General features: G+C 41.8%; 1 protein-coding gene across 5 annotated transcripts in view; it reads right to left on the reverse strand.

Annotated features, from left to right (window-relative positions):
* The window catches only part of cenpp (centromere protein P), a 348,725-nt gene that overhangs the window by 303,698 nt on the left and 21,639 nt on the right, over positions 1–23,388 (reverse strand). For 3 of the 5 annotated variants that reach the window (XM_087994221.1, XM_087994222.1, XM_087994223.1), the window contains exons 2-4: positions 6,011–6,145; positions 4,579–4,742; positions 2,309–2,394 (exon numbers count right to left, since the gene is read on the reverse strand). In XM_087994221.1, the coding sequence (XP_087850347.1) occupies positions 2,309–2,394; positions 4,579–4,742; positions 6,011–6,132 (372 nt within the window). In that variant the 5' untranslated portion in view covers positions 6,133–6,145. Of the gene's footprint in view, positions 1–2,308; positions 2,395–4,578; positions 4,743–6,010; positions 6,146–21,005; positions 21,107–23,388 lie in introns of those variants that run through there. The other 2 variants (XM_087994224.1, XM_087994225.1) reach the window with 2 other exon arrangements.

The raw sequence follows: 23,388 nt of genomic DNA on the forward strand, positions 1-23,388 counted from the left end.
TCCTACTGAAGTGCATAATCTCACACTTGGCTACATTGTGTTACGTTGTGTTCTATTGTCCATTTCATTGGCCTCTCATCTAGCATGGCCACATCTTTCAATAGCCTTTCCCCCTTCTCAACACAACCTGTCCCTCCACATATCTTTGTGTCATCGGCCAACTTAGCAACAACGCCATCAGTTACTTCTTCCAGATCTTTAATATATAACATGAATAGTTGTGGCCCCAACAATAACCTCTGTGGTTACAATAACGCTTCCATCCTGAAAAGCATGCTTTAACCCTGCTTTCTGCCAGTCAACCAATCCTCTATCCATTGCAATACTTTGTCCCCAACACCATGGACTCATCTCATTTAACAGTCTCTAGATTAGAGTGGTGCTAGAAAAGCACAGAAAGTCAGGCAGCATCCAAAGAGCAGGAAGATCGACGTTTCAGACAAAAGCCCTTCCTGATGAAGGGCTTTTGCTCGAAACATCAATTTTCCTGCTCCTCGGATGCTGCTTGACCTGCTGTGCTTTTCCAGCATCACTCTAATCTAGACTCTGATCCCCAGCATCTGCAGTTCTTACTTTTGCCACATCGTATTTAACAGCCGACTGTGCAGCACCTTATTCAATGTCTTCAGGAAATCCTAACTGATCACATCCATGGGCTCTCCTTGTTCTATCTTGCTTATTATCTCCTCAATGAATTCTAACAGATTCGTCAGGCATGACTTCCACTTGTCAAAGCTGTGCTAACTCAGCAATATTTTATCATGCACTTCCAAGTACTCCGCAATCTCACCCTTCATAATGGATTCTAAAATCTGACCAACAACCGGCATCAGGTTAACCAGCCTATAATTTCCTGTTGTTTACTTCCCTCCCTTCTTAAACAGGGGTGTTACATTTGCAGTTTTCCAGTCCTTTTGGACCCTCCCTGACTCCAGTGATTCCAAAATGATCACCATCAATACCTCCACAATTTCCTCAACTACCTTCTGTTGAACTCTGGGGAGTAGCCCATCTGGTCCAGGTAATTTCAGACCTTTCAGCCTCTCCAACACCTTTTCCTAATAATGAATACTACACTCATCCCTGCCCCCTGACTCTATTAAAGTTCCGGAATGCTGCTGGCATCTTCCACTGTGAAAACTAATGTCAGTTCCTCTGCCATTTCTTTGTTTCCTATCACTACTTCTCTAGTCCCAATTTCCAACTGTCCAATATCCACTCTTGCCTCTCTCTTTCCTTTTTAGACAACTAAAAACTCTTGCCACCTTCTTTCATATTATTAACTAACTTACTCACATATTTCATCTTCACAGCCCTTATTGATTTTTAAGTTATCGTCTGGTGGTTTTTAAAGGCTTCCCATTAATCTTGACCACACTGTATGCCTTTTCTTTTGCTTTAATGCTGACCCTCAGTTCCCTTCTCAGCCATGGTTGCCTCATCTTCACCCATTCCTGATGAAGGGCTAATGCTTGAAATGTCGATTGTCCTGCTCCTCGGATGCTGCCTGACCTGCTTTACTTTTCCAGCACCAAACTCTTGACTCTGATCTCATGCATCTGCAGTCCTCACTCTCTCTCCTCGTCTTCCCCTGCGTATGCTTCTTCTTCTTTGGGATGAATTTCTGCTCTGCCTCCCAAATTAGCCCCAGAAACACCTGCCAGTGCTGCTCCACTGTCTTCTATGCTAGACTCCCCTTCCAATCAAATCTGGCCAGCTTCTCTCTCAGTCTTTGTAATTACCTTTACTCAATTGAAATAACGTTGTATCTGATTCCAGCTTCAGCCTCTCAAATAGGAAGGTAAATCCTATTCTATTATGGTCACTGTCCCAAAGGGTCTCATTTATCTTAAAGCTCCTAATCACGTCTGCCTCATTACACATCGCCAAACCTGTACCCTAGTGGGCTCTACCACACACTACTCCAAAAATAACATCTCGTAAGTATTCTGCTCAACGGCCAAACTGATTTTTCCAGTTCACCTGCACATTGAAGACCCCCATGATTATTATAAAAGTGTCTTTCTTACATTCCTTTTTTTCAGATTTATGCTCTTCCCCACATCCTGACTACTGTTGCAAGGCCTGTACATGATTCCCATCAGGGTCTTTATTCCTTTGCATTTCCTGAAATCTACCCACATAGATTCAATGCTTTCCAATTATATCACTTCTTGCTGTCAATTTAATTTCATTTCTTACTAGCACAGCAACCCCAAATCCTCTGCCCTTCTGTCTGTCCTCTCAATAGGACAAGTATACTTGGATAGTTAATTCCCATTTTAATCCCCGTGAATAATATACATACCTGAACCTCCATTAGTTCAAATTCAAGGTCAAACTGCAGTGAATGACTGTAGCCTGACAGTCTGTATTGTTTTCTTTTGTCATTACCTGAAAATAAATTTAATAGGATGAAAACACTTCATTAAAAACGTCAAGCAAATTTTCAGTACCAAACTGTGAATGACAATTTTTATTCCAATATTTTGGGATGTGAACTTGAAACTTCACATTCAGTTTCAAAACAGACTTGGCATGAAGGTGATTGAATCTAAGGCCACGCTCCGCCCACAAGTGCTGAGTCCTGCCAAAAAGTAGCTTACCTCCTGATGTAACAATGAAACAGTTCTACTTCTCACCATCACACACATCTTAGCTTGTTAAGATTAAAAGCTTATGCTGATTCATATCAGATTATGAAATATTTTTCTGCTGCATATCTCCATTCACAAGGGTCAAAGTTGACAATATCATTTTACACAGAGCTCTTATTGCTGTTCTGAGAGGAGTTGATAGTGTCAAACAGAGCTGGCCCCAACGTGTGGTTCACTGTGGTTCCTCTACCAAAGTTCAACTGCCAACCAATCAGCACTCTCCTCTCATACAATGTGAATGTTGGCTTTCCCCTTGAATTTATGTATATTTTCCAATCAACCTGTTCAGTGACATTATTACAAACCTCTGGAGAAGGCAGGACTTGTACCAACGCCAACTGGGCCAGAGGTATGGACAATACCACTGCACTGCATGTGTACTTCCTCTTCAACTTATATTCTTGTGAAATGATCCAATAATTGTCAAATGAAAAATTAACATTTTTCAGAAAGACCCAAGTTCCGTGCAATAAAATGTGAATTTAGAAGTCCTTTTTCCTCTCTCATTATTTTGACTTATTTGTTCTAAAATAGATATTCATCTCCGAGAGAATGTCAAACCTTTTACTTGAAACAGATGTCTTTAATCCTCCAACAGGTTGACTACATAAATGTCGATATAGAATCCTTGAGTCATAGAGCTGTACAGCATGGAAACAGTCTCTTCAGTCCAACTCAGCCATGCCAACCAAATATTATAAATTAATCTAGTCCCATTTGCCAGTGTTTGGCCCATATCCCTCTAAACGTACAACCTGAACCTCAACCTGAGCTACAAATCTTCTCAAAAATCACCCTTCCTATTCATCAACCCACCAAGATGCCTTTTAAATGTTGTAATTGTACCCTCCTCCACCACTTCCTCTGGCAGCTCATTCCATACATACTCGACCCTCTGCATGAAAAAGTTGCCCCTTAGGTCCTTTTAAATTTTTCCCTCTCACCTCAAGCCGATGTCCTCTAGTTTTGGACTCCCTCATCCAAGGAAAATACCTTGTCTATTTACTCTACCCATGTCCCTCATGATTTTATAAACCTCCATAAGGTTACCCTCAGCTTCCAACGCTCCAGGGAAAATAGCCCCAGCCTATTCAGCCTCTTCCCATAGCTCAAAGTCTCCAACCCTGACCCACATCCTTATAAATCCTTTCTGAATCCTTTCAAGTTTCACAACATTCTTCCTGAACTGCACGCAGTGTTCCAAAAGTGGCCTAACCAATGTCCTGTACAGCCACAACATGACCTTCCAACTCTTATACTCTAAGCACTGACCAATAAAGGCAAGCAAACCAAATGCCTTATTCACATCCTGTCAACCTGGACTCCACGTGCAAGAAACTAAAAACTTGCAAGGTCTCTTTCTTCAGCAGAACTCCCCAGGACTTTATCATTAAGTGTCTAAGTCCTGTCCCTGATTTGCCTTTCCAAAATGCAGCACCTCTTATTTATCTAAAGATCGAACTATTTTTCTTCCTTTCTAAAAGTTTATTTACTTGCCCATTTATGTTCCTCAGTATGGTATGTGGGAGGCACACACAATTTGAGAGCTCCAGATGAAGCTACCTTCATGTTTCTCCAGAATCATACACGCTGAACCATGTGTTTTGCTGGAGCATGTGACTCTCCCTCCATCACCGCAGGCAATGGCATATCCTTCCAAAGATTTTCTTCCAAAGCTAACAGCTTTCCTCCCGAACATCTCCGATGTGTCCTCAGTTTTGTCAAGAATTGTATCTCTTAGATAAATCGAGACTTGCAGAATTTTCCTTTACAGTGCCTCCCACTTCCCTACTCTCTGCATGCAACACTTCCTTGTTATTAAAAGCTTGCTCCACCTTACGTTGGAGCTCATAATCGTAAATTATAAATCATAATTTTGACATCCATCTTCTGGGAACCACATACATGTAATGCAATTTACCTTTTCCTACTGTTGTCATGATGCATTTGGTGAAGCCAATGCCAGTTAACTGAGTTAGCAACGCAATCTGAGATTCTGCCTGATCAATTTGTGCTTCTAAATCAGTATTTGAGCATTTCCATGATTCATGATTTCGCACACTGAACTGTTCTCGTTGCATATCGCTAAAAAAAAGAGAAAAGAAATCAAATTCATAGAAGTCAATGGTCCAACTTTAGCCATTGGGACCAATGTTATCCGTGATCTACACATACACTGTAATTTGGCTGCACTTTGGATATCATAGTTTGGCTCTGATAATTTTTGCAAGTTTTTACTGGGGCTGTAGAGAAGAGCTGGGGGCAGTATGGGTCAGGGTGTAACAAGCAGTGAAGCGGGGACTGGGGACAGCAAGGAAAGGGAAGAATAAGAGTGCATTGGGCCCAGGCACAGAGAGCTGAGGACACAAGGAGGAGAGTGAAATGAATGCAAAGAGTGGAGGGCAGAGGGGAGTGAGGAGATAGGGAATGTAAGAGGAGGAGGGTGAAATGCTAGTGAAGAAGGAGGTGCATATAATGAGTATAGATGCTTTCGGGAATCAGGAGAGCAGATGGGTCAGGAAATGCTGTGAGAGAAAGGTGATGCGAGAGTATTGATGGTCAGGTGGAGGGACTGAGAGATGGCAGGATTGGGAAGCAGACAGAAAGTGGCTAAGGTGGTCAAGGAAGGAACCCTTTTGCAGAGATGGGAGACTGAGAATGAGGAAAGAGATGGATCAAAGAAGGGAGGGGCAGTGACAAAAGGACAGAGAGCCAGGAAGTGGAGGGCCAAAGGCTCAGAGTAGAGGATTGATGGGACAGTGGGTGGATAGTGTGGGGTGGTGGGTGAGTAATTTGGACAATGTGAATGTGGGCAAGCAGAGAGACAATGGCGAGGGGTGCAAAAAAAGGGAAAAGGGGTGGGAGTAGAGTGGAAAAACTGGGAGATTTATGAAGGGTTGTCAGGGTGCAGACAGGGACTGACAGAAAAAAAATGAGTGCAGGGACTTGCCATGTTATGTTCTGTCAATAAATCATCATGGCAACAACTTCAGCAATTGATTGGTATTGTTGAGGCCATGCCCTGTGTATATGTCAAAATCGTGCACTCAGTATATTAATCAGAAAATATCTGCAAATATTTCCATTTCATTGACATCCTGAATATGACAGATATTTCGATGTGTCTATTTTCCCCTTCCTATTTTTATTTGGTCTCCCATTATTATTTTCTAAATAAGACAAATCTTCTTCCCAGAATCCCATTAACCATGTTCTTTTCATTACTTATATTTGTAAAAGTGAATAAAGTTAATTGTAAAAGCCCTAAATTTAAAAATTAATCCAACAAAATAAACTACAGGTATCATCTTGACAAAATAAGAAAAGTTTTGAAATTTTGTCTTTTAACTTACATTGTTTTCAGAAACGATCCCATATAACTTTGACTGTTTTGAGACTGTTGCTCTAGTAGTCTAATCTCTTCTTGTAAAGAATGAATCTCATCTTGATAAGTCTGATGCTGCAACTTGTCCATGAGTTTTTCTGTACTAAAGTAATAAATTATTACATTATTCATAATAATTTCTTTCAAAGTGATAAGCTCTTTAAATGTAAACTAAGTAGTACTGAAAAAATATGCATGGGTGTCTGCATTGGTTCATTGGTTACACTCTCAGAATCTAAATCAGAGGTTCAGGAATCCTTCCAGCAGCTTGAGCACATAATGCAACCTAATACAGGTAGACAATCCTTTATCCGAAAAGCTCCAAAGTCTGAAGGTTTTTTTGTGAAATTTTTTTCTCATTAACAACGTTGTTTGGTGTGCAAACAGCAGGACTGGCAGCTTAATGTTCCAGGATACAAATGCTACAGGAAGGATAGAAAGGGAGGCAAGAGAGGAGGGGTAATAGCATTTTTGATAAGGGATTACAGCTGTGCAGAGGGACGATATTCCTGGAAATATATCCGGGGACGTTATTTGGGTGGAACTGAGAAATAAGAGAGGGGTGATCACCTTATTGGGATCACCTTATTGGGATCACTAAATACTCAGAGGGAAATTGAAAAAAAAACTTGTAAGGAGATCTCAGCTATCTGGAAAAATAATAGGGTGGTTATGGTAGGGGATTCTAACTTTCCAAACATAGACTAGGACTGCCATAGTGTTAAGGGTTTAGATGGAGAGTAATTTGTTAAGTGTGTACAAGAAAAATTTCTGATTCAGTATGTGGATATACCTACTAGAGAAGGTGCAAAACTTGACCTACTATTGGGAAATAAGGCAGGGCAGGTGCCTGAGGTGTCAGTGGGGAAGCACTTTGGGGCCAGCAACCATACTTCTATTAGATTTAAAATAGTGATGGACCAGATCTAAAAGTTGAAGTGCTAAATTGGAGAAAGGTCAATTTTGACGGTAATGGCAAGAATTTTCGAAAACTGATAGGGGGTAGATGTTTGCAGGTAAAGGGACAGCTGGAAAATTGGAAGCCTTCAGAAATGAGATAATGAGAATCCAGAGAAAGTATATTCTTGTTAGGGTAAAAGGAAAGGCTGGTAGGTATAGGAAATGCTGGATGACTAAAGACATTGGGGGTTTGGTTAAGAAAAAGAAGGGGGTATATGTAGGGTATAAGCAGGATAGATCGCGTGAATCCTTAGAAGAGTATAAAGGAAGTAGGAATATACTTAAGAGGGAAATCAGGAGGGCAAAAAGGGGACATGAGATAGCTTTGGCAAACAGAATTAAGGAGAATCCAAAAGGTTATTACAAATACATTAAGGACAAAAGGGTAACTAGGGAGAGAATAGGGCCCCTCAAAGATCAGCAAGGCAGCCTTTGTGTGGAGCTGCAGAAAATGAGTGAGATATTAAACGAGTATTTCGCATCAGTTTTTACTGTGGGAAAGGATATGGAAGATATAGACTGCAGGGAAATAGATGGGGACATCTTGCAAAATGTCCATATTACAGAGGAGGAAGTGCTGGATGTCTTGAAAGGGGTAAAGGTGGATAAATCCCCAGGACCTGATCAGGAGTACCCTAGAACTCTGTGGGAAGCTAGAGAAGTGATTGCTGGGCCTCTTACGGAGCTATTTGTAGCATTGATAATCACAGTGAGGTGCCGGAAGACTGGAGGTTGGCTAACGTGGTGCCAATGTTTAAGAGGGGCGGTAAGGACAAGCCAGGGAACTATAGACCGGTGAGCCTGACCTCGGTGGTGGGCAAGTTGTTGGAGGGAATCCTGAGGGACAGGATGTACGTGTACTTGGAAAGGCAAGGATTGATTAGGGATAGTCAACATGGCTTTGTGCATGGGAAATCATGACTGAGTTTTTTGAAGAAGTAACAAAGAGGATTGATGAGAGCAGAGCAGTAGGTGTGACCTATATGGACTTCAGTAAGGCATTCGACAAGGTTCCCCATGGGAGATTGGTTACCAAGGTTACATCTCACAGAATACAGGGAGAACTAGCCATTTGGATACAGAACTGGCTCAAAGGGAGAAGACAGAGGGTGGTGATGGAGGGTTGTTTTTCAGACTGGAGGCCTGTGACCAGTGGAGTGCCACAAGGATCGGTGCTGGGTCCACAACTTTTTGTCATTTATATAAATGATTTGGATGCGAGCATAAGAGGTACAGTTACTAAGTTTGCAGATGAGACCAAGATTGGAGGTGCAGTGGACAGCGAAGAGGGTTACCTCAGATTACAGCAGGATCTTGACCAGATGGGCCAATGGGCTGAGAAGTGGCAGATGGAGTTTAATTCAGATAAATGCAAGGTGCTGCATTTTGGGAAAGCAAGTCTTAGCAGGACTTATACACTTAATGGTAAGGTGCTAGGGAGTGTTGCTGAACAAAGAGACCTTGGAGTGCAGGTTCATAGTGGAGTCGCAGGTAGATAGGATAGTGAGGAAAGCGTTTGGTATGCTTTCCTTTATTGGTCAGAGTATTGAGTACAGGAATTGGGAGGACATGTTACAGCTGTACAGGACATTGGTTCGGCCACTGTTGGAATATTGCATGCAATTCTGGTCTCCTTCCTATCGGAAAGATGTTGTGAAACTTGAAAGGGTTCAGAAAAGATTTACAAGGATGTTGCCAGGGTTGGAGGATTTGAGCTATAGGGAGAGGCTGGGGCTGTTTTCCCTGGAGCATTGGAGGCTGAGGGGTGACTTGATAGAGGTTTACAAAATTATGAGGGGCGTGGATAGGGTAAATAGACAAAGTCTTTTCCCTAGGGTCGGGGAGTCCAGAACTGGAGTGCATAGGGTTAGGGTGAGAGGGGAAAGATATAAAAGAGACCTAAGGGGCAACCTTTTCACATAGAGGGTGGAACGTGTATGGAATGAGCTGCCAGAGGAAGTGGTGGAGGCTCGTACAATTGCAACATTTAAGAAGAATTTGGATGGATATATGAATAGGAAGGGTTTGGAGGGATATGGGCCGGGTGCTGGCAGGTGGAACTAAATGGGGTTGGGATATCTGGTCGGCATGGACGGATTGGACCAAAGGGTCTATTTCTATGCTGTACATCTCTATGACTCTATGAGTTAACGCAAGTCGACACCCACTCAATGTGTGTCACTCAGATGTGACGTGTAAGGAGATGGCCCAACACGGGCAGGCCTCAATTCACTCTCAAGGCCCATTTTGCCGAGTGAGTCTGCTCCTCTGCTAAGATTTTTAAAATTCCACCATCAAACTGTCACTTATTCTAAAATTCAAAAAATTCTGAATTCCGAAACCAGCTGGTCCCGAGCATTTCAGATCGAGGATTGTGCACCTGTACTTCAATGCAGCACTGAAGGAGTGCTGCACTGTCAGAGATGCTGTCCTCGAAAAGCTGCGCATTCTATTGCCCTCTCATAGCATCACTACAGTACAGATAGAGGCCAATTTTACAAGGATTAGATTAGATTACAGTGTGGAAACAGGCCCTTCGGCCTAACAAGTCCACACCAACCCGCAACCCACCCCTACCTCTACATTTACCCCTTACCTAACACTACGGGCAATTTAGCATGGCCAATTCACCTGACCTGCACATCTTTGGACTGTGGGAGGAAACCGGAGCACCCGGAGGAAACCCACGCAGACACGGGGAGAACTTGCAAACTCCACACAGTCAGTCACCTGAGGCGGGAATTGAACCCGGGTCTCTGGTGCTGTGAGGCAGCAGTGCTAGCCACTGTGCCACCGTGCCGCCCAGGATGTTGCAAGGGTTAGAGGATTTGAGCTATAGGGAGAGGCTGAACAGGCTGGGGCTGTTTTCCCTGGAGCATCGGAGCCTGAGGGGTGACCTTGTAGAGATTTACAAAATGATGAGGGGCATGGATAGGATAAACAGACAAAGTCTTTTCCGTGGGGTTGGGGAGTCCAGAACTAGAGGGCGTAGGTTTAGGGTGAGAGGGGAAAGATATAAAAGAGACCTAAGGGGCAACTTTTTCACGCAGAGGGTGGTACATGTATGGAATGAGCTGCCAGAGGATGTGGTGGAGGCTGGTACAATTGCAACATTTAAGAGGCATTTGGATGGATATATGAATAGGAAGAATTTGGAGGGATATGGGCCAGGTGCTGGCAGGTGGAACTAGATTGGGTTGGGAATCTGCTCGGCGTGGATAGGTTGGACCGAAGAGTCTGTTTCCATGCTGTACATCCCTATGATTCTATGAGTGTATACCAACCCTCCAAAGAGCATCCCACCCTGATCTACACTCCACCAACCATATTTCCATAACCCCACATTTACTATGGCTAATCGACATAATTTGCACATCTTTGGACACTATGGAGCCATTTAGCATGGCCAATCCACCTAACTTTGGACTGTGGGAGGAAACTGGAACACACAGTGGAAACCCATGCAGTCACAGGGAGAATATGCAAACTCCATACAGTCACACAAGGTTGAAATTGAACCCAGGACCCTGATACCGTGAGGCAGTAGTGCTAACCACCGTGCTGCTCTCAGGTGAGCACAAATTATTCCATGTACTGTCCAGGGAAAAGCATGGGAGTTCTTTACATCTTGGGCAATATTTATCCTGTGTTCAATCCTGTGACAATCATAAAGAATCATAAACACAAATTGTTGGAGAAACTTAGCCGGTCTGGAAAAATCTATAGAGAGAAAGCAAAGTTAACATTTTGAGTCCAGACACCTTTCTCCAGAATGTTCTGCCCAAAACATTAAATCTGCTCTTTCCATAAATGCTACCAAACTTTTTGAGTGCCTCCAGCAATTTGTTTTTGTTTCAGATCTTCAGCATGTGCAGTTTTTTTGTTTTATACTACAATAAGAACATCTGGTCATTTATATCAGAAACAAAATCAGAAATTGTTGGAAAACCTCAGAAGGTCTGGCAGTATCTCAGAACCATAGAATTATAGAGATGTACAGCATGGAAACAGACCCTTCAGTCCAACTGGTCCATACCAACCAAAATCATAAACTAATCCCATCCCATTTGCCAGCATTTGGCCCATTTGGAGGTAGTTTGGGCTGAGGTTCGGAATAGGAAAGGTGAGGTCACCCTGTTAGGAGTCTTTTACAGGCCTCCTAATAGTCCTAGAATCATTGAAGAAAGGATAGGGAAGGTGATTCAGGAGATGAGTGACAGTAATAGGGTGGTTGTTATGGGGGACTTTAACTTTCCTGATATTGATTGGGAAAGCTATAGCTCAAGTTCGTTAGATGGGTCAGTGTTTGTTCAATGTGTGCAGGAGAGTTTCCTGACACAATATGTAGACAGGCCAACAAGAGGTGAGGCCATACTGGATTTGGTTCTGGGTAACGAACCAGGCCAGGTGTTAGAATTAGAGGTAGGTGAGCACTTTGGGGATAGTGACCATAATTCGGTGATTTTTACTCTCGTGATGGAGAGGGATAAGTGTGTACTACAGGGCAAGAGTTATAGCTGGGGTCAGGGAAATTATGATGCGGTGAGGCATGACTTAGGATGTGTGGCTTGGAAAAGTAGACTCCAAGGCAAGAGTGTAAATGATATGTGGAGCTTGTTCAAGGAGCAACTATTGAGTGTCCTTTATAATTATGTACCTGTCAGGCAGGGAGGAAAGGGTCGTGCGAGGGAGCCGTGGTTTAATAAGGAATTGGAATCCCTTGTTAAATGGAAGAGGGCGGCCTATCTCAAGATGAGACGTGAAGGTTCAATTGGGGCGATTGAGAGTTATAGGGTAGCCAGGAAGGACCTGAAGAGAGAGCTAAGAGCAGCAAGGAGGGGACATGAAAGGTCCTTAGTCGGTAGGATTAGGGAAAACCCTAAGGCTTTCTATAGGTATGTTAGGAATAAAAGAATGACTAGGGTAGGAATAGGTCCAGTCAAGGATAGTAGTGGGAAGTTGCGTGTGGAGGCGGAAGAGATTGGGGAGACACTGAATGAATACTTTTCTTCAGTATTTACTCAGGAACAGGGCATTGTCGTCGATGTGAATACTGAGTCACAAATAAGTAGAATGAATGGCTTTGAGGTATGTAGAGAAGAGGTGTTGGAAATCCTGGAAAAGGTGAAAATAGATGTCCCCTGGGCCTGATGGCATTTATCCTAGGATTCTCTGGGAAGCAAGGGAGGAGATTGCAGAGCCATTGGCCTTGATTTTTATGTCCTCTTTGTCTACAGGAGTAGTGCCAGAAGACTGGAGGATAGCAAATGTGGTTCCCTTGTTCAAAAAGAGGAGTAGGGATAACCCTAGTAACTATAGGCCGGTGAGTCTCACTTCTGTTGTGGGCAAAGTCTTAGAGAGAATTGTAAGGGATAGGATTTATGCACATCTGGATAGGAATAATGTGATCAAGGATAGTCAGCATGGTTTTGTGAAGGGCAGGTCGTGCCTCACAAACCTTATTGAATTCTTTGAAAAGGTGACGAAGGAGGTTGATGAGGGGAAAGCGGTAGATGTGGTATATATGGATTTTAGTAAGGCGTTTGATAAGGTTCCCCATGGTAGGCTACTGCAGAAAATACGGAGATATGGCATTGAGGGTGAGTTGGAGGTTTGGATTAGGAATTGGCTGGATGGAAGAAGACAGAGGGTAGTAGTTGATGGCAAAGTTTCTTCATGGAGTGCCGTCACTAGCGGTGTTCCGCAAGGATCTGTTTTGGGACCATTGCTGTTTGTCATTTTTATAAATGACCTGGAAGAGGGGTTAGAAGGTTGGGTGAGCAAGTTTGCGGATGATACGAAAGTCGGAGGAGTTGTGGACAGTGAGGAAGGATGTGGCAGGTTACAGCAGGATATAGAGAAGCTGCAGAGCTGGGCAGAAAGGTGGCAAATGGAATTCAATGTAGCTAAGTATGAGGTGATTCACTTTGGGAAGAATAACAAAAAGATGGGGTACTGGGCTAATGGTCGGATACTTGGTAGTGTGGATGAGCAGAGGGATCTTGGTGTCCATGTACACAGATCTCTGAAAGTTGCCACCCAGGTAAATAGTGCGGTGAGGAAGGCATATGGCGTACTGGCTTTTATTGGTAGAGGAATTGAGTTCCGGAGTCCTGAGGTCATGATGCAGTTGTATAAGACTCTGGTGCGGCCGCATCTGGAATATTGTGTGCAGTTTTGGTCGCCATACTATAGGAAGGATGTGGAGGCACTGGAACGGGTGCAGAGGAGGTTTACCAGGATGTTGCCTGGTATGGAAGGAAGATCGTATGAGGAAAGACTGAGACACTTGGGGCTGTTTTCATTAGAGAAAAGAAGGTTTAGGGGTGACTTGATTGAGGTGTACAAGATGATTAGGGGGTTAGATAGGGTTGACAGTGTGAACCTTTTCCCGCGTATGGAGTCGGGTATTACAAGGGGGCATAGCTTTAAATTAAGGGGGGGTAGATATAGGACTGAAGTTAGGGGTAGGTTCTTCACTCAGCGAGTCGTAAGTTCATGGAATGCCCTGCCAGTAGCAGTGGTGGACTCTCCCTCTTTATGGGCATTTAAGCGGGCATTGGATAGGTATATGGAGGATAGTGGGTTAGTATAGGTTAGGTGGGCTTGGATCGGCGCAACATCGAGGGCCAAAGGGCCAGTACTGCGCTGTATTCTTCTATGATCTATGTTTAACCCTTCCTATTCATATACCCAGCCAGATGCCTGTTAAATGTTGTAATTGTACCAGCCTCCACCACTTCCTCTGACAGCTCATTCTAAACATGCGCCACCCTCTGTGTGAAAAAGTTGTCTCTTAGTTCCCTTTTAAATCTTTCCTTCTCACCCCAAACTTATGCCTTCTAGTTTTGGACTCCTCCACCCTACAGAAAATACCATATCTATTTTTTCTAACCATGATCCTCGTGATTTTCTAAACCTCTATTTGGTCACCCCTCAGCCTCTGAACCTTCAGAGAAAATAGCCTCAGTCTATTCAGCCTCTCCCTCTTGCTCAAAACTGGTCATATTCTTGTAAATATTTTCTGAACCCCTTCAAGTTCAACACTATCCTTCCTACAGCATGGAGATCAGAAATGCACATAATATTTCAAAATTGGCCTCAATAATGTCCTGTGCAGCTGCAATATAACCTCCCAACTCCTATACTAAATGCTCTAACAAATAAATGAAAGCATACCAAATACCTTCTTCAATATCCGATTTACCTGGGACTCCACTTTCAAGGAATCTGCACTCCAAGGTCTCTTTGTTCAGCAACACTCGTGAGGACCTTAACATTTAGTGTATAAGCCCTGCCCTGATCTGTCTTTCCAAAATGCAGCACCTCACATTTATCTAAATTAAACTCCATCTGTCACTGCTTGGCCCATTGGCCCGTCGGATCAACATCTTGTTCACTCTGAGGTAACCTTCTCCGCTGTCCATGACACCTCAAATTTTAATATCATCTGTAAACTTACAATGTTCACATCCAAATCATTTATATAAATAACAAAAAGCAGTGGGGCCAACACCGATCCTTGTTGTACACCATTTCTCACAGGGTTCCAGTCTGAAAAGCACCCATTCACCACAACCCTCTGTCTTCTACCTTCGAGCCAGTTCTGTATCCAAATGGCTAGTTCTCCCTGTATTCCATGAGATCAAATCTTGCTCACCAGATGATCATGAGGAACTTGAAGCACGCTATACTGCAGTCCATATAGATCACGACCTTCACTCCTGCCCTCATCAATCCTCTTCATTACCTCTTCAAAAAACTCAATCAAGTTCGTGAGACATGACTTCCCACTCACAAAGCCATGATGACACTCCCGAATCAGTCCCTGCCTTTCCAAATACATGTACATCCTGTCTCTCAGGATTCTCTCCAACAACTTGCCAAGCAATACTGTCAGGCTTACTGGTATATAGTTCCCTGGCTTCTCCTCACCACCTTTCTTAAATAGTGGCACCATGTTAGCCAACCTCCAGTCTTCTGGCACTTCACCTGTGGCTATCAATGATACAAATATCTCAGCAAGGAGCCAAGTTATCACTTCCCCAGTTTCCCCACAGAGGTCTCGGGGGAAGAGAAATCAGTTAACATTTCAGGTCAGGTGACCCTTCTCCAGAACTTATGGTAGCTAGGAAAAGGTCGTTTTTTTAATGCAGAAGATAGGGTATGGGGAGGGGTTAAGGTATGAACAATCGGTGGAGTTAGAGCCCAAAGAGAGAGAAGGACAGTTGGACTGATAAAGGAGTGTTTAACAGACAGCCGAGGAGAATGAATGGTTGCTAATAGGAACAATTAGTGGCTAACAATGGGTCAGTGTGCAGATCATGGAATAACAAGGCCTGATGTGTGGAGATTGGGGTAAAGATATGGGAGAAGGTGTCTCAAGTCCCAAATTAATGAACTAGATATTAAGTCCAGAAGGCTTTAGAGTTCCCAATCGGAAAATGAGTCCTTCCAACTTGCACTGAGCCTCACTGAAGCACTGCAGCAAGCCGGAGTCAGAGATTAGCCAGGGAACTCAGTGGGTGTATTGAAGTGACAGAAAACTGGAAGCTCAGTCTTTTTTGCAGACAGAACGTAGCTGCTGTGCAAAGCAGTCAACCAGTCTCCGCTTCATTTCCCCAATGTAGAGGAGATCACATTCTGAGCAGCCAATGCATTAGACTAGATTGTGTGAAGTGTAGGTAAAGCGCTGCTTCATCTGGAAGGTGTGTTTGGGCCCTTGGATACTGAGGAGGGAAGAAATAACTGGAATGAAGGAGGAGTATACCAGTGTCCTGGAGGGAATAATCCTTGTGTAAGGTTAGGAATATGTGTCTGATGGTGGCATCCTGCTGGAGATTGCAGAAATTATGGCTAATGATCCTTTGGATGTTGGTGCTAGTGCAATAGTAAATGAGGACAAGGAGGATCTTTTCGCTGTTGTGGGAACGAAGCGAGGGGGTGAGGGCTAAAATGCAATCATGAGTGAGACCAAGTTGAGGGTCCTGTGAATTACAGACATTTCAGAGGCCCCTTGTCAAAACTGGCATCATCAGAACAGATGTGATGGAAATGAGGGAACTTGGAGAATGGAATAGCAAAATCCAAGTGAAAAGATCAAAGTTTCAAGCATCATTCAAGCTGCTCGAGCTCATAAATTGAGGGTGTGAAGATTAGCTCTATCAAGCGAAGCTAACCTAAATGTCTGATGCATAACATATTTAGCCAATATTAATTAAGATTGTGCTGGCGAGTTTGACATTATATAGCCAATCTCCTCTCAATAAATCCTCGAGATAAATTTAGGATCATTTGAGAACAAGATCTCCCCATAATCTACAATTTCAACTGCAAACATGTCATAGGCTGTTTTGTAACTGTTTTGGAAATCGAAACCACCTTAACAGTTACTTTTGCTGCCATCACTTTATCTCCCTAATCATATTTAGCCTTTATCTGGTATCACTTCATAGTTTTGTCCAACTCACTTTTCCTAAAATTTTCCAACATCTTAACCTTTCAGCTGCACTCTATTCTAATTCAAATCACTGAACAATCCACACCAGCTTCTGTCGATGTTCACTTTTTTTGGGCACTGTCCCTCTAACTTCAAGATCACTGTCATCTAAAGGCACCAAAGTACACTGTTGTTTGGTATTAGAACACTTGTTAAGTTAAAAGATTATAAATTAAGTTCCACTCCAGTATGTTGCTCAAGCTGACACATGTGCAATATACTGATGTAGTGCCATACTGTCAGAGGTACCATCTTACGGATGAGGCATTAATACAGATACTGCAAGACTATGAGCTTTGACAACATCCTGTCGATTTTGTGCTCCAATAACTGCACAATCAATGAGCTGTTCCTACTCAAGTGGAAAATTGTACAAGTCGCAGTACAATCCAATTCCACATATTATCACTCCATCAGTGGCGTCAATCATTAGCTGTGTGATAAAAGATATTATTGATACTACTTTCAAATGGCATATATTCACTCAGCAATAGCCTAGAGTCTCCTACAGGCACTCAACTCTCAACCACTTTACTACAGACATGAACACAACAGCTGAACTCCAGAAGTGAGGCCGAAGTGGCTCTTCTTGAGATCAGGCAATATTTGGCAGAGTGCTATATCAAGAGGTCCTAGCAAATTGAAATAATTGGGAATGTCAGGAAAACTCTGCGCTGCTTAGTCACATGTAGCTCAAAAAGAAGATGGTTGTCGCTGTTCGAGGCCAATCACCCCAGCCGATGAGCATCATTGCAGAAGTTTCTCAGGCTAGTGTCCTTGGTCCAAGCATTTTCAGCTTTTTCATCAATGTCTATCCCTCTTCCTTAAGATCAAAAAAGGATCTTTTGCATCGTGTTCAGTACTGTTTCCAACTTCTTATAGCGGAGTAATCAGTGGTTACATATAGAAGACATGGACAATGTTCCGAGTTGGAAGCTGATCAGTGGTAAGTGACATTCACACCACACAAGTATTCGGCAATGATCATCACCAAGAGTGAATCTAACAATCTATCTATTGACACTCAACAGCATTACTATTGCTGATTTTTAAAAATTCCTTCATAGGATGTGGGCATCACTGCCAAATCTCTTATCATCAATACCTTGACCACTGACCAGAACCTTTAACTGGACCAGATATTTTGAAACTTTAGTTATAGGAGGTCAACGGTTGGTTACTCTACGATGAATAATCAATTTTCTCATTCCTCAGAATCAGCCTACTTTCCAGAAGATACTGGTCAGAAATTGTCCTGAATATTCTCCTGAATACTGCCACACTGTGGCAAGAGTGTACCATATACAAGAAGGAATGAAGCAATTCTCCATGGATGCTTTGACGGCATTTTCAAAACATTGGATTCCTACCACCTCAAAGGACAAAGATTTCATGCAGCCACTCAACTCCCTTCTGGAGTTCAGTACTCTTGTTCCTGTTTTTGCCGAAGCTGTAAAGGTTGTCTGGCAGAGTCCAGGCTATTACAGAATAAATATGAGAAAGCTTGCAGCCTTACATTGACATATTGCTGCAGAAGATGCGGGAAAGTGTTTGATTGCGACAGAGGGGGTGTATTTGTTCAGAAGAATTGGGGACATCTGTTCTTAGTATCAATGGATCAGTGTAAATAAGTTGATAACACTAGTTCACTTGTGGAATGTGTGACAGTACTTCCTTCTCATGCCGGGGGCTAGAAGATTGCGCATATTTCACAGTAGAGTGTCAGATAACTAAATTTCAGTTTATATCGAAGACTCTTAACAAAACTCATACTCAATAGGAAAAGAACTTGTAATTTAATAAGCTGAGTGGAATATGCATATAATAGGACAATGCTGATAGATTTTCATGTATATCACACTGAGCAGATTTGAATTTATGAAGCTCAGCTCCCTCATATTGACTATTCTGAAATGTGAAAGTCTCATTACCCTTACAGGCTAGGAAAAAGCAAGGGCTGAAACTGACATAGTAAGGAAGTTGGAAGATGTTCATTTGTGTGTGTGTGTGTGTGTGTGTGTGTGTGTGTGTGTGTGTGTGTGAGAGAGAGAGAGAGAGAGAGAGAGAGAGAGAGAAAAAACATTCCTCTTTAAATGTTTTCACTGACTGAAGGGTTCAAGGGAGAGAGAGAAAGAGAGAGAGAGAGAGAAAAACAGATGGACAGACAGGCAGGATGGAAACTGGTGGAAAGATTAACTCTTTTTGATCTGATTTGAGTGAACATAGGCTTGTCATAGATTGAATGTATGTGTGTTGTTCCCTGGAGCTTGAGATCCGGGGCAGTTATGAATTTAATTTTCATTCTGGAAATCTAGATGATTTTTAAAACAAGCCATTTTGTAGGACAATGAGCTAGGTTACCTCATGACCTTTCCCACACAGTTTAGACTAGTCCCTCATTATGGTGTACTGTTAAAAGGGAAGGTTATCTAACCAAAGCAATCGGCCATGTGGGCCTGGCTTGATCAAGGTTTCCCACTTTGATGTGCATGTAGCTTAATTAGTCAAGCCTACTCAGTCCTGTCAATGAGTTTCTCTTCCTCTGTAAACTCTTGCCATTTTACTGCTGTATATCTGATTAAGGACATGTGGCATTTTTGTAATTTTAATACCAAATTCTGTATAAAGACAGCTTATTTGCAGCAGTAAGGAGAGTAGCCTGAGAGAGCTCTTAGGGGTAAGAGCTGGTGCCAATACTCTGCTGATGGCTTTAGAACCTCAGCTCAAGCCTGGCTTGTCAGTATCTATGTTATAGTGTAACACAGATGCAATTGGTACATGAAGGTAATAATTTAAACTAAACTGTCTGTAAGAGTTTTATATTCCAGGCTACCACAGAGTACGATCTCCAGGACGAACCAAGAGAGGCTTACTGGTCGAGTCCATCGGGGATTTCCTGAGCAGTCTCAAATAGGTACTTTAACAAATACACGTCCCTTGATTGCCCAATCGATGACATCTTCCCCTACTTAGTTAATGACTGATACTACTGGAGTGCCATTAAAGCACAGGAACATCATCATCTATAAGTTCCCCTCCATTTCACAATTATAATGTTATTTCTTCACTGTCTCAGGATCAAAATCTAGGAATTATTTCCCAAACGTATTATGGACAGCAACAGTTTAAAAAGATGGCACATTCACTATCTTCTCATAGGCAATTAGGTATGGGCAAAAATTTCAGGTTGGCTAACAATGCTGACATTCCATGAAATTGAATATTTAAAAAACTTTCCCCTCAGTTAAATGTAAAAGCTTCTATCACAGTATTCAAAGAACAGTCAGGAATAATGAATTTTTGAACTACTAGTCTCCCTTTTCCCTTAAGCTTTGTAAGCATCTACATGCATCGCTCCAACAAGCCACTTTAAATTCCATCAGTCCACTGACCATCCATCTCATCACAGATTATCCAAGATTAATAAACTGTGACAGAAATCCACTGTGATTGTGGTGTACTACTCTACTTTCTTCCACTATAGTATTAGGAACGACTGACTCACTCATTTTCCTAAACCAGTCTTCTCCATTATCTCTAACTGGCAATGTCCTTCTATTTCATTCTAATCAATCTAGCTGATATCCATCTCCAGGTATGGCGACTCCTCCCTCCCCCACCATATCAACTAAAGATTCAATCCCAAATCACAATCTCATGGTTATCACTTTGTTTTCTCAACAAATAACACATACATGCAATTCATGTGGTGCATGTTAATGACAGCTGGCTATATATCGCTATCACTTCTCTCAAGCCACCAACACATACAGAGTATGAGAACAAAATACCAGAGCAGATGTAAATCTGAAGTTTTTTTTGAAAATGAGAAATGCTGAAATACTCAAACAAAATATTAGGGAGAGAATCAACAGCAATGTTTCAGTTCAATGATATTTGATTAGAATTGCAGGAAAGTAGGGAAGGAAGTGATTTTAATTAAGTCCAGACCTTTTCCGTTCTTTCCTTCCTTTCCACCATTGCCTGTCTCTCTGACAGTCACAGGAAAACTCATTCATGACTTATCGGTTTTTGACAATATTTGTGTGGACAATGGACTGATGGAATTTGAAGGGTGGTATGCAAAATAAACTCTTGCCCATTAGTTCTTAACTCACCTCAATCTTTCTCTTCCTCTATACTTGCTCATTACCGGTTGCATCTCTTATATTTTCTAGTTTTATTGAAAATTTATTGACCTGAAACTTTAACTGTTTGTCTCTTTGCAGATGCCGCCAGACTTGGAGTTTTATGCTTTTTTATGTCACATCCACATTGTTGAGGTATCCATCTGACGATAATTTCAAACATGCATCACAAAGACCCATTTAGTTTTAATGCAAACTAAATGTTCCACTTGTTGCTAATGATGCCATCCTTCTGTCCAAGATAGAATTTGTTTGGATAGAATTGTCCGCTACTTGCTATTGTTTTCAATGCTGTAATAAGCTTCACATTTTGTTTCTTCTGCAGCATGTCCAATTAATATCTCTAAATTTCTTACCTTACTCCAATTGCTGTAACTGCATCCACATTATTATGACACGCAGAATTAATTATTCCAATGTCAACTTTGCTGGCATCCCAGTTATCCACTGTCCACAAGCTCAGACTTGGTCAAAACACATTAACTACATTCTAAGCTAAATTTCACAATCCCATCAGCTTGTTTTCATGAACATTTTTTGGCTCCTCGTTCTCCAAAACAGCCAATTCAATTTTCTTCTCTTTACCTTCAAATATCCCCAGAGCTTTGTGCTCATCTCTGCAAATTCAACTATTTGCAATTCCAGCAGCCTGGTTTGATAGAATACAGACACTTTGCAGTTATCGCTGCTAAAAAACAAAAGTTATTTCCTCAGACTCAGAACAACGCACTACAGCAGAAAACAGTAAGTTAATGTAGCATAACAATGGGTTATGGTAGGTTTTCTGAATTATTGGACTTGTACTCAGACAACTTTTTCCTGAAATCTTTACAAATCAATACAAAATTCACTAAAATTGGTTTTCAGTACTCTTCTCAAGGGACTGTGCCTGTATGTTTAACTGTACAGAGCATGAATACCAGTGCAATAGCACCACTTGCTGAACAAAATACAGCATTACAAGAATAATTTCAACAATTTATTTGTAGTTCAAAGTGAATCAGCATCCCCAGTAAAAATTAGTGATTAAAAGCTGTGAGTTTCTATCTAATGTGGTCACCATAGGACCCATTCAAGGGGCATGTGTGTAGCAGTGGTATTGTCCCTGCCTCTGAGTCAGAAGGTCAGGGTTCACATCTGACCTGGGCTGAAGGTGTGCAATAACATGCTCAAACATATAAATGAAAAAAAACCTAATACTTCTTGATTAATTTCTCTTGCTCATCCTCTTTTTACCGCTAAATGCAATTAAACATTTCTGGCCATTCATAAATTAAGTGCATATATTTTGAGGCTAATTAACTTGAAATTTATATCTATTAAATTGTACTGGACAGCAAAGAAGATTACCTCAGGGTACAACAAAATGTTGATCAGATGGGCCAATGGGCTGTGGACTGGCAGATGGAGTTGCATATGGAGTTTAATTTAGATAAATGTGAGGTTCTGCATTTTGGAGCAGGTTTTATACACTTAATGGTATGGTTCTAGGGAGTGTGGCTGAACACAGAGACCTTGGAGTTTCAGGCTGTCTGTTTACATGCTAGGTCATGGCAGTTCTCCTCTCGACTGTTCAATTTTCCTTGGTCTTTTACTCCAGCGCTTTGGATTGTGTCATTGGCCCTCAAGATTGTCAATATACTCAATTCAAACTTGATTGGAGTTTGATATGTTTCAGATATAATTTAAACTGATTTGGCCAAATTCAAATTTGTTTTTGTCTCTAAGCAACAAACTAATCGAATTGTTCAACCCAGTGTTACATGGTTACCTTTTTGAGTACACTTGGTGCTGTGTCCAGTAGTTCTGCTGCTTTTAACTCTCTTAAAGGTATACCCACATCTTCATAACATCTCCCCACTTAAGAAAAAAATGAACCATCATAATGATAAGATGGCTTTATTTTTTTCTACCTGAAAAGACATTATCCTAACATACCAAAAACATTTATATAAGTTCACCTTAACTTCTTCCCATATGCCCATTTTAATACATAAAACATTAAATAAAGACAAATCTCATCGAAACTCTATCAGTTAAATCAGTGATAAAGTGTCTCAAATTACATTCTTCCGACCTGCAAATTGCATGATTTTTAAATTAAAAGTCTGTAACATAAGATTCCAACGAAATAGGGTCATATTCTTATTTTCAAAACGTTCTAAGAATGTAAGCGGATAGTGGTCAGTGTACACAATTGTCTCCGACACACTGTTCGTGACATATACATTAAAATGCTTTAAGGCCAGTACCAAATTCAATAGTTCCTTTTCAATTGTGGAGTATTTCTTCTGGTGAATGTTGATTTTCTTTAAAAAGTAACCAACTGGTAGTTCAATCCCATCTTCATTTTCCTGCTGGAGTATAGCTCCAACTTTCAAGGTTTTGAAAAGTTTGATGTCGCTAAAACTGGTTTGGTGGTTAATAGCGATTTCATATGGTCAAGCACCTCCTGGCATGGTTCAGTTCACCGAAACTTTGTGTTCTTCTTCAACAAATCTGTTAATGGTGCCACTACACTGCTGAAGTTTGGAACAAACTTCCGATAGAATCCGCTGAGTCCTAAGAATCAAAGAACTTCTTTCTTCGAGATATGTAGTGGAAATTCCTCAGTAGCTTTCATCTTTGCGTTCCGTGGGGTCAACCTTCCATGACCAATGTTATGTCCCAATAACGTCACCTCTGTTTTCGTGAATTCCATTTTATTTAAGTTTATCACCAGTTTTGCTTCTCAAAGAG

The sequence above is a fragment of the Chiloscyllium plagiosum genome, unplaced genomic scaffold (assembly GCF_037043375.1).
Source record: "Chiloscyllium plagiosum isolate Xiang-an unplaced genomic scaffold, Cpla_swu_hap1 HiC_scaffold_14, whole genome shotgun sequence".
Lineage (NCBI taxonomy): Eukaryota > Metazoa > Chordata > Chondrichthyes > Orectolobiformes > Hemiscylliidae > Chiloscyllium > Chiloscyllium plagiosum.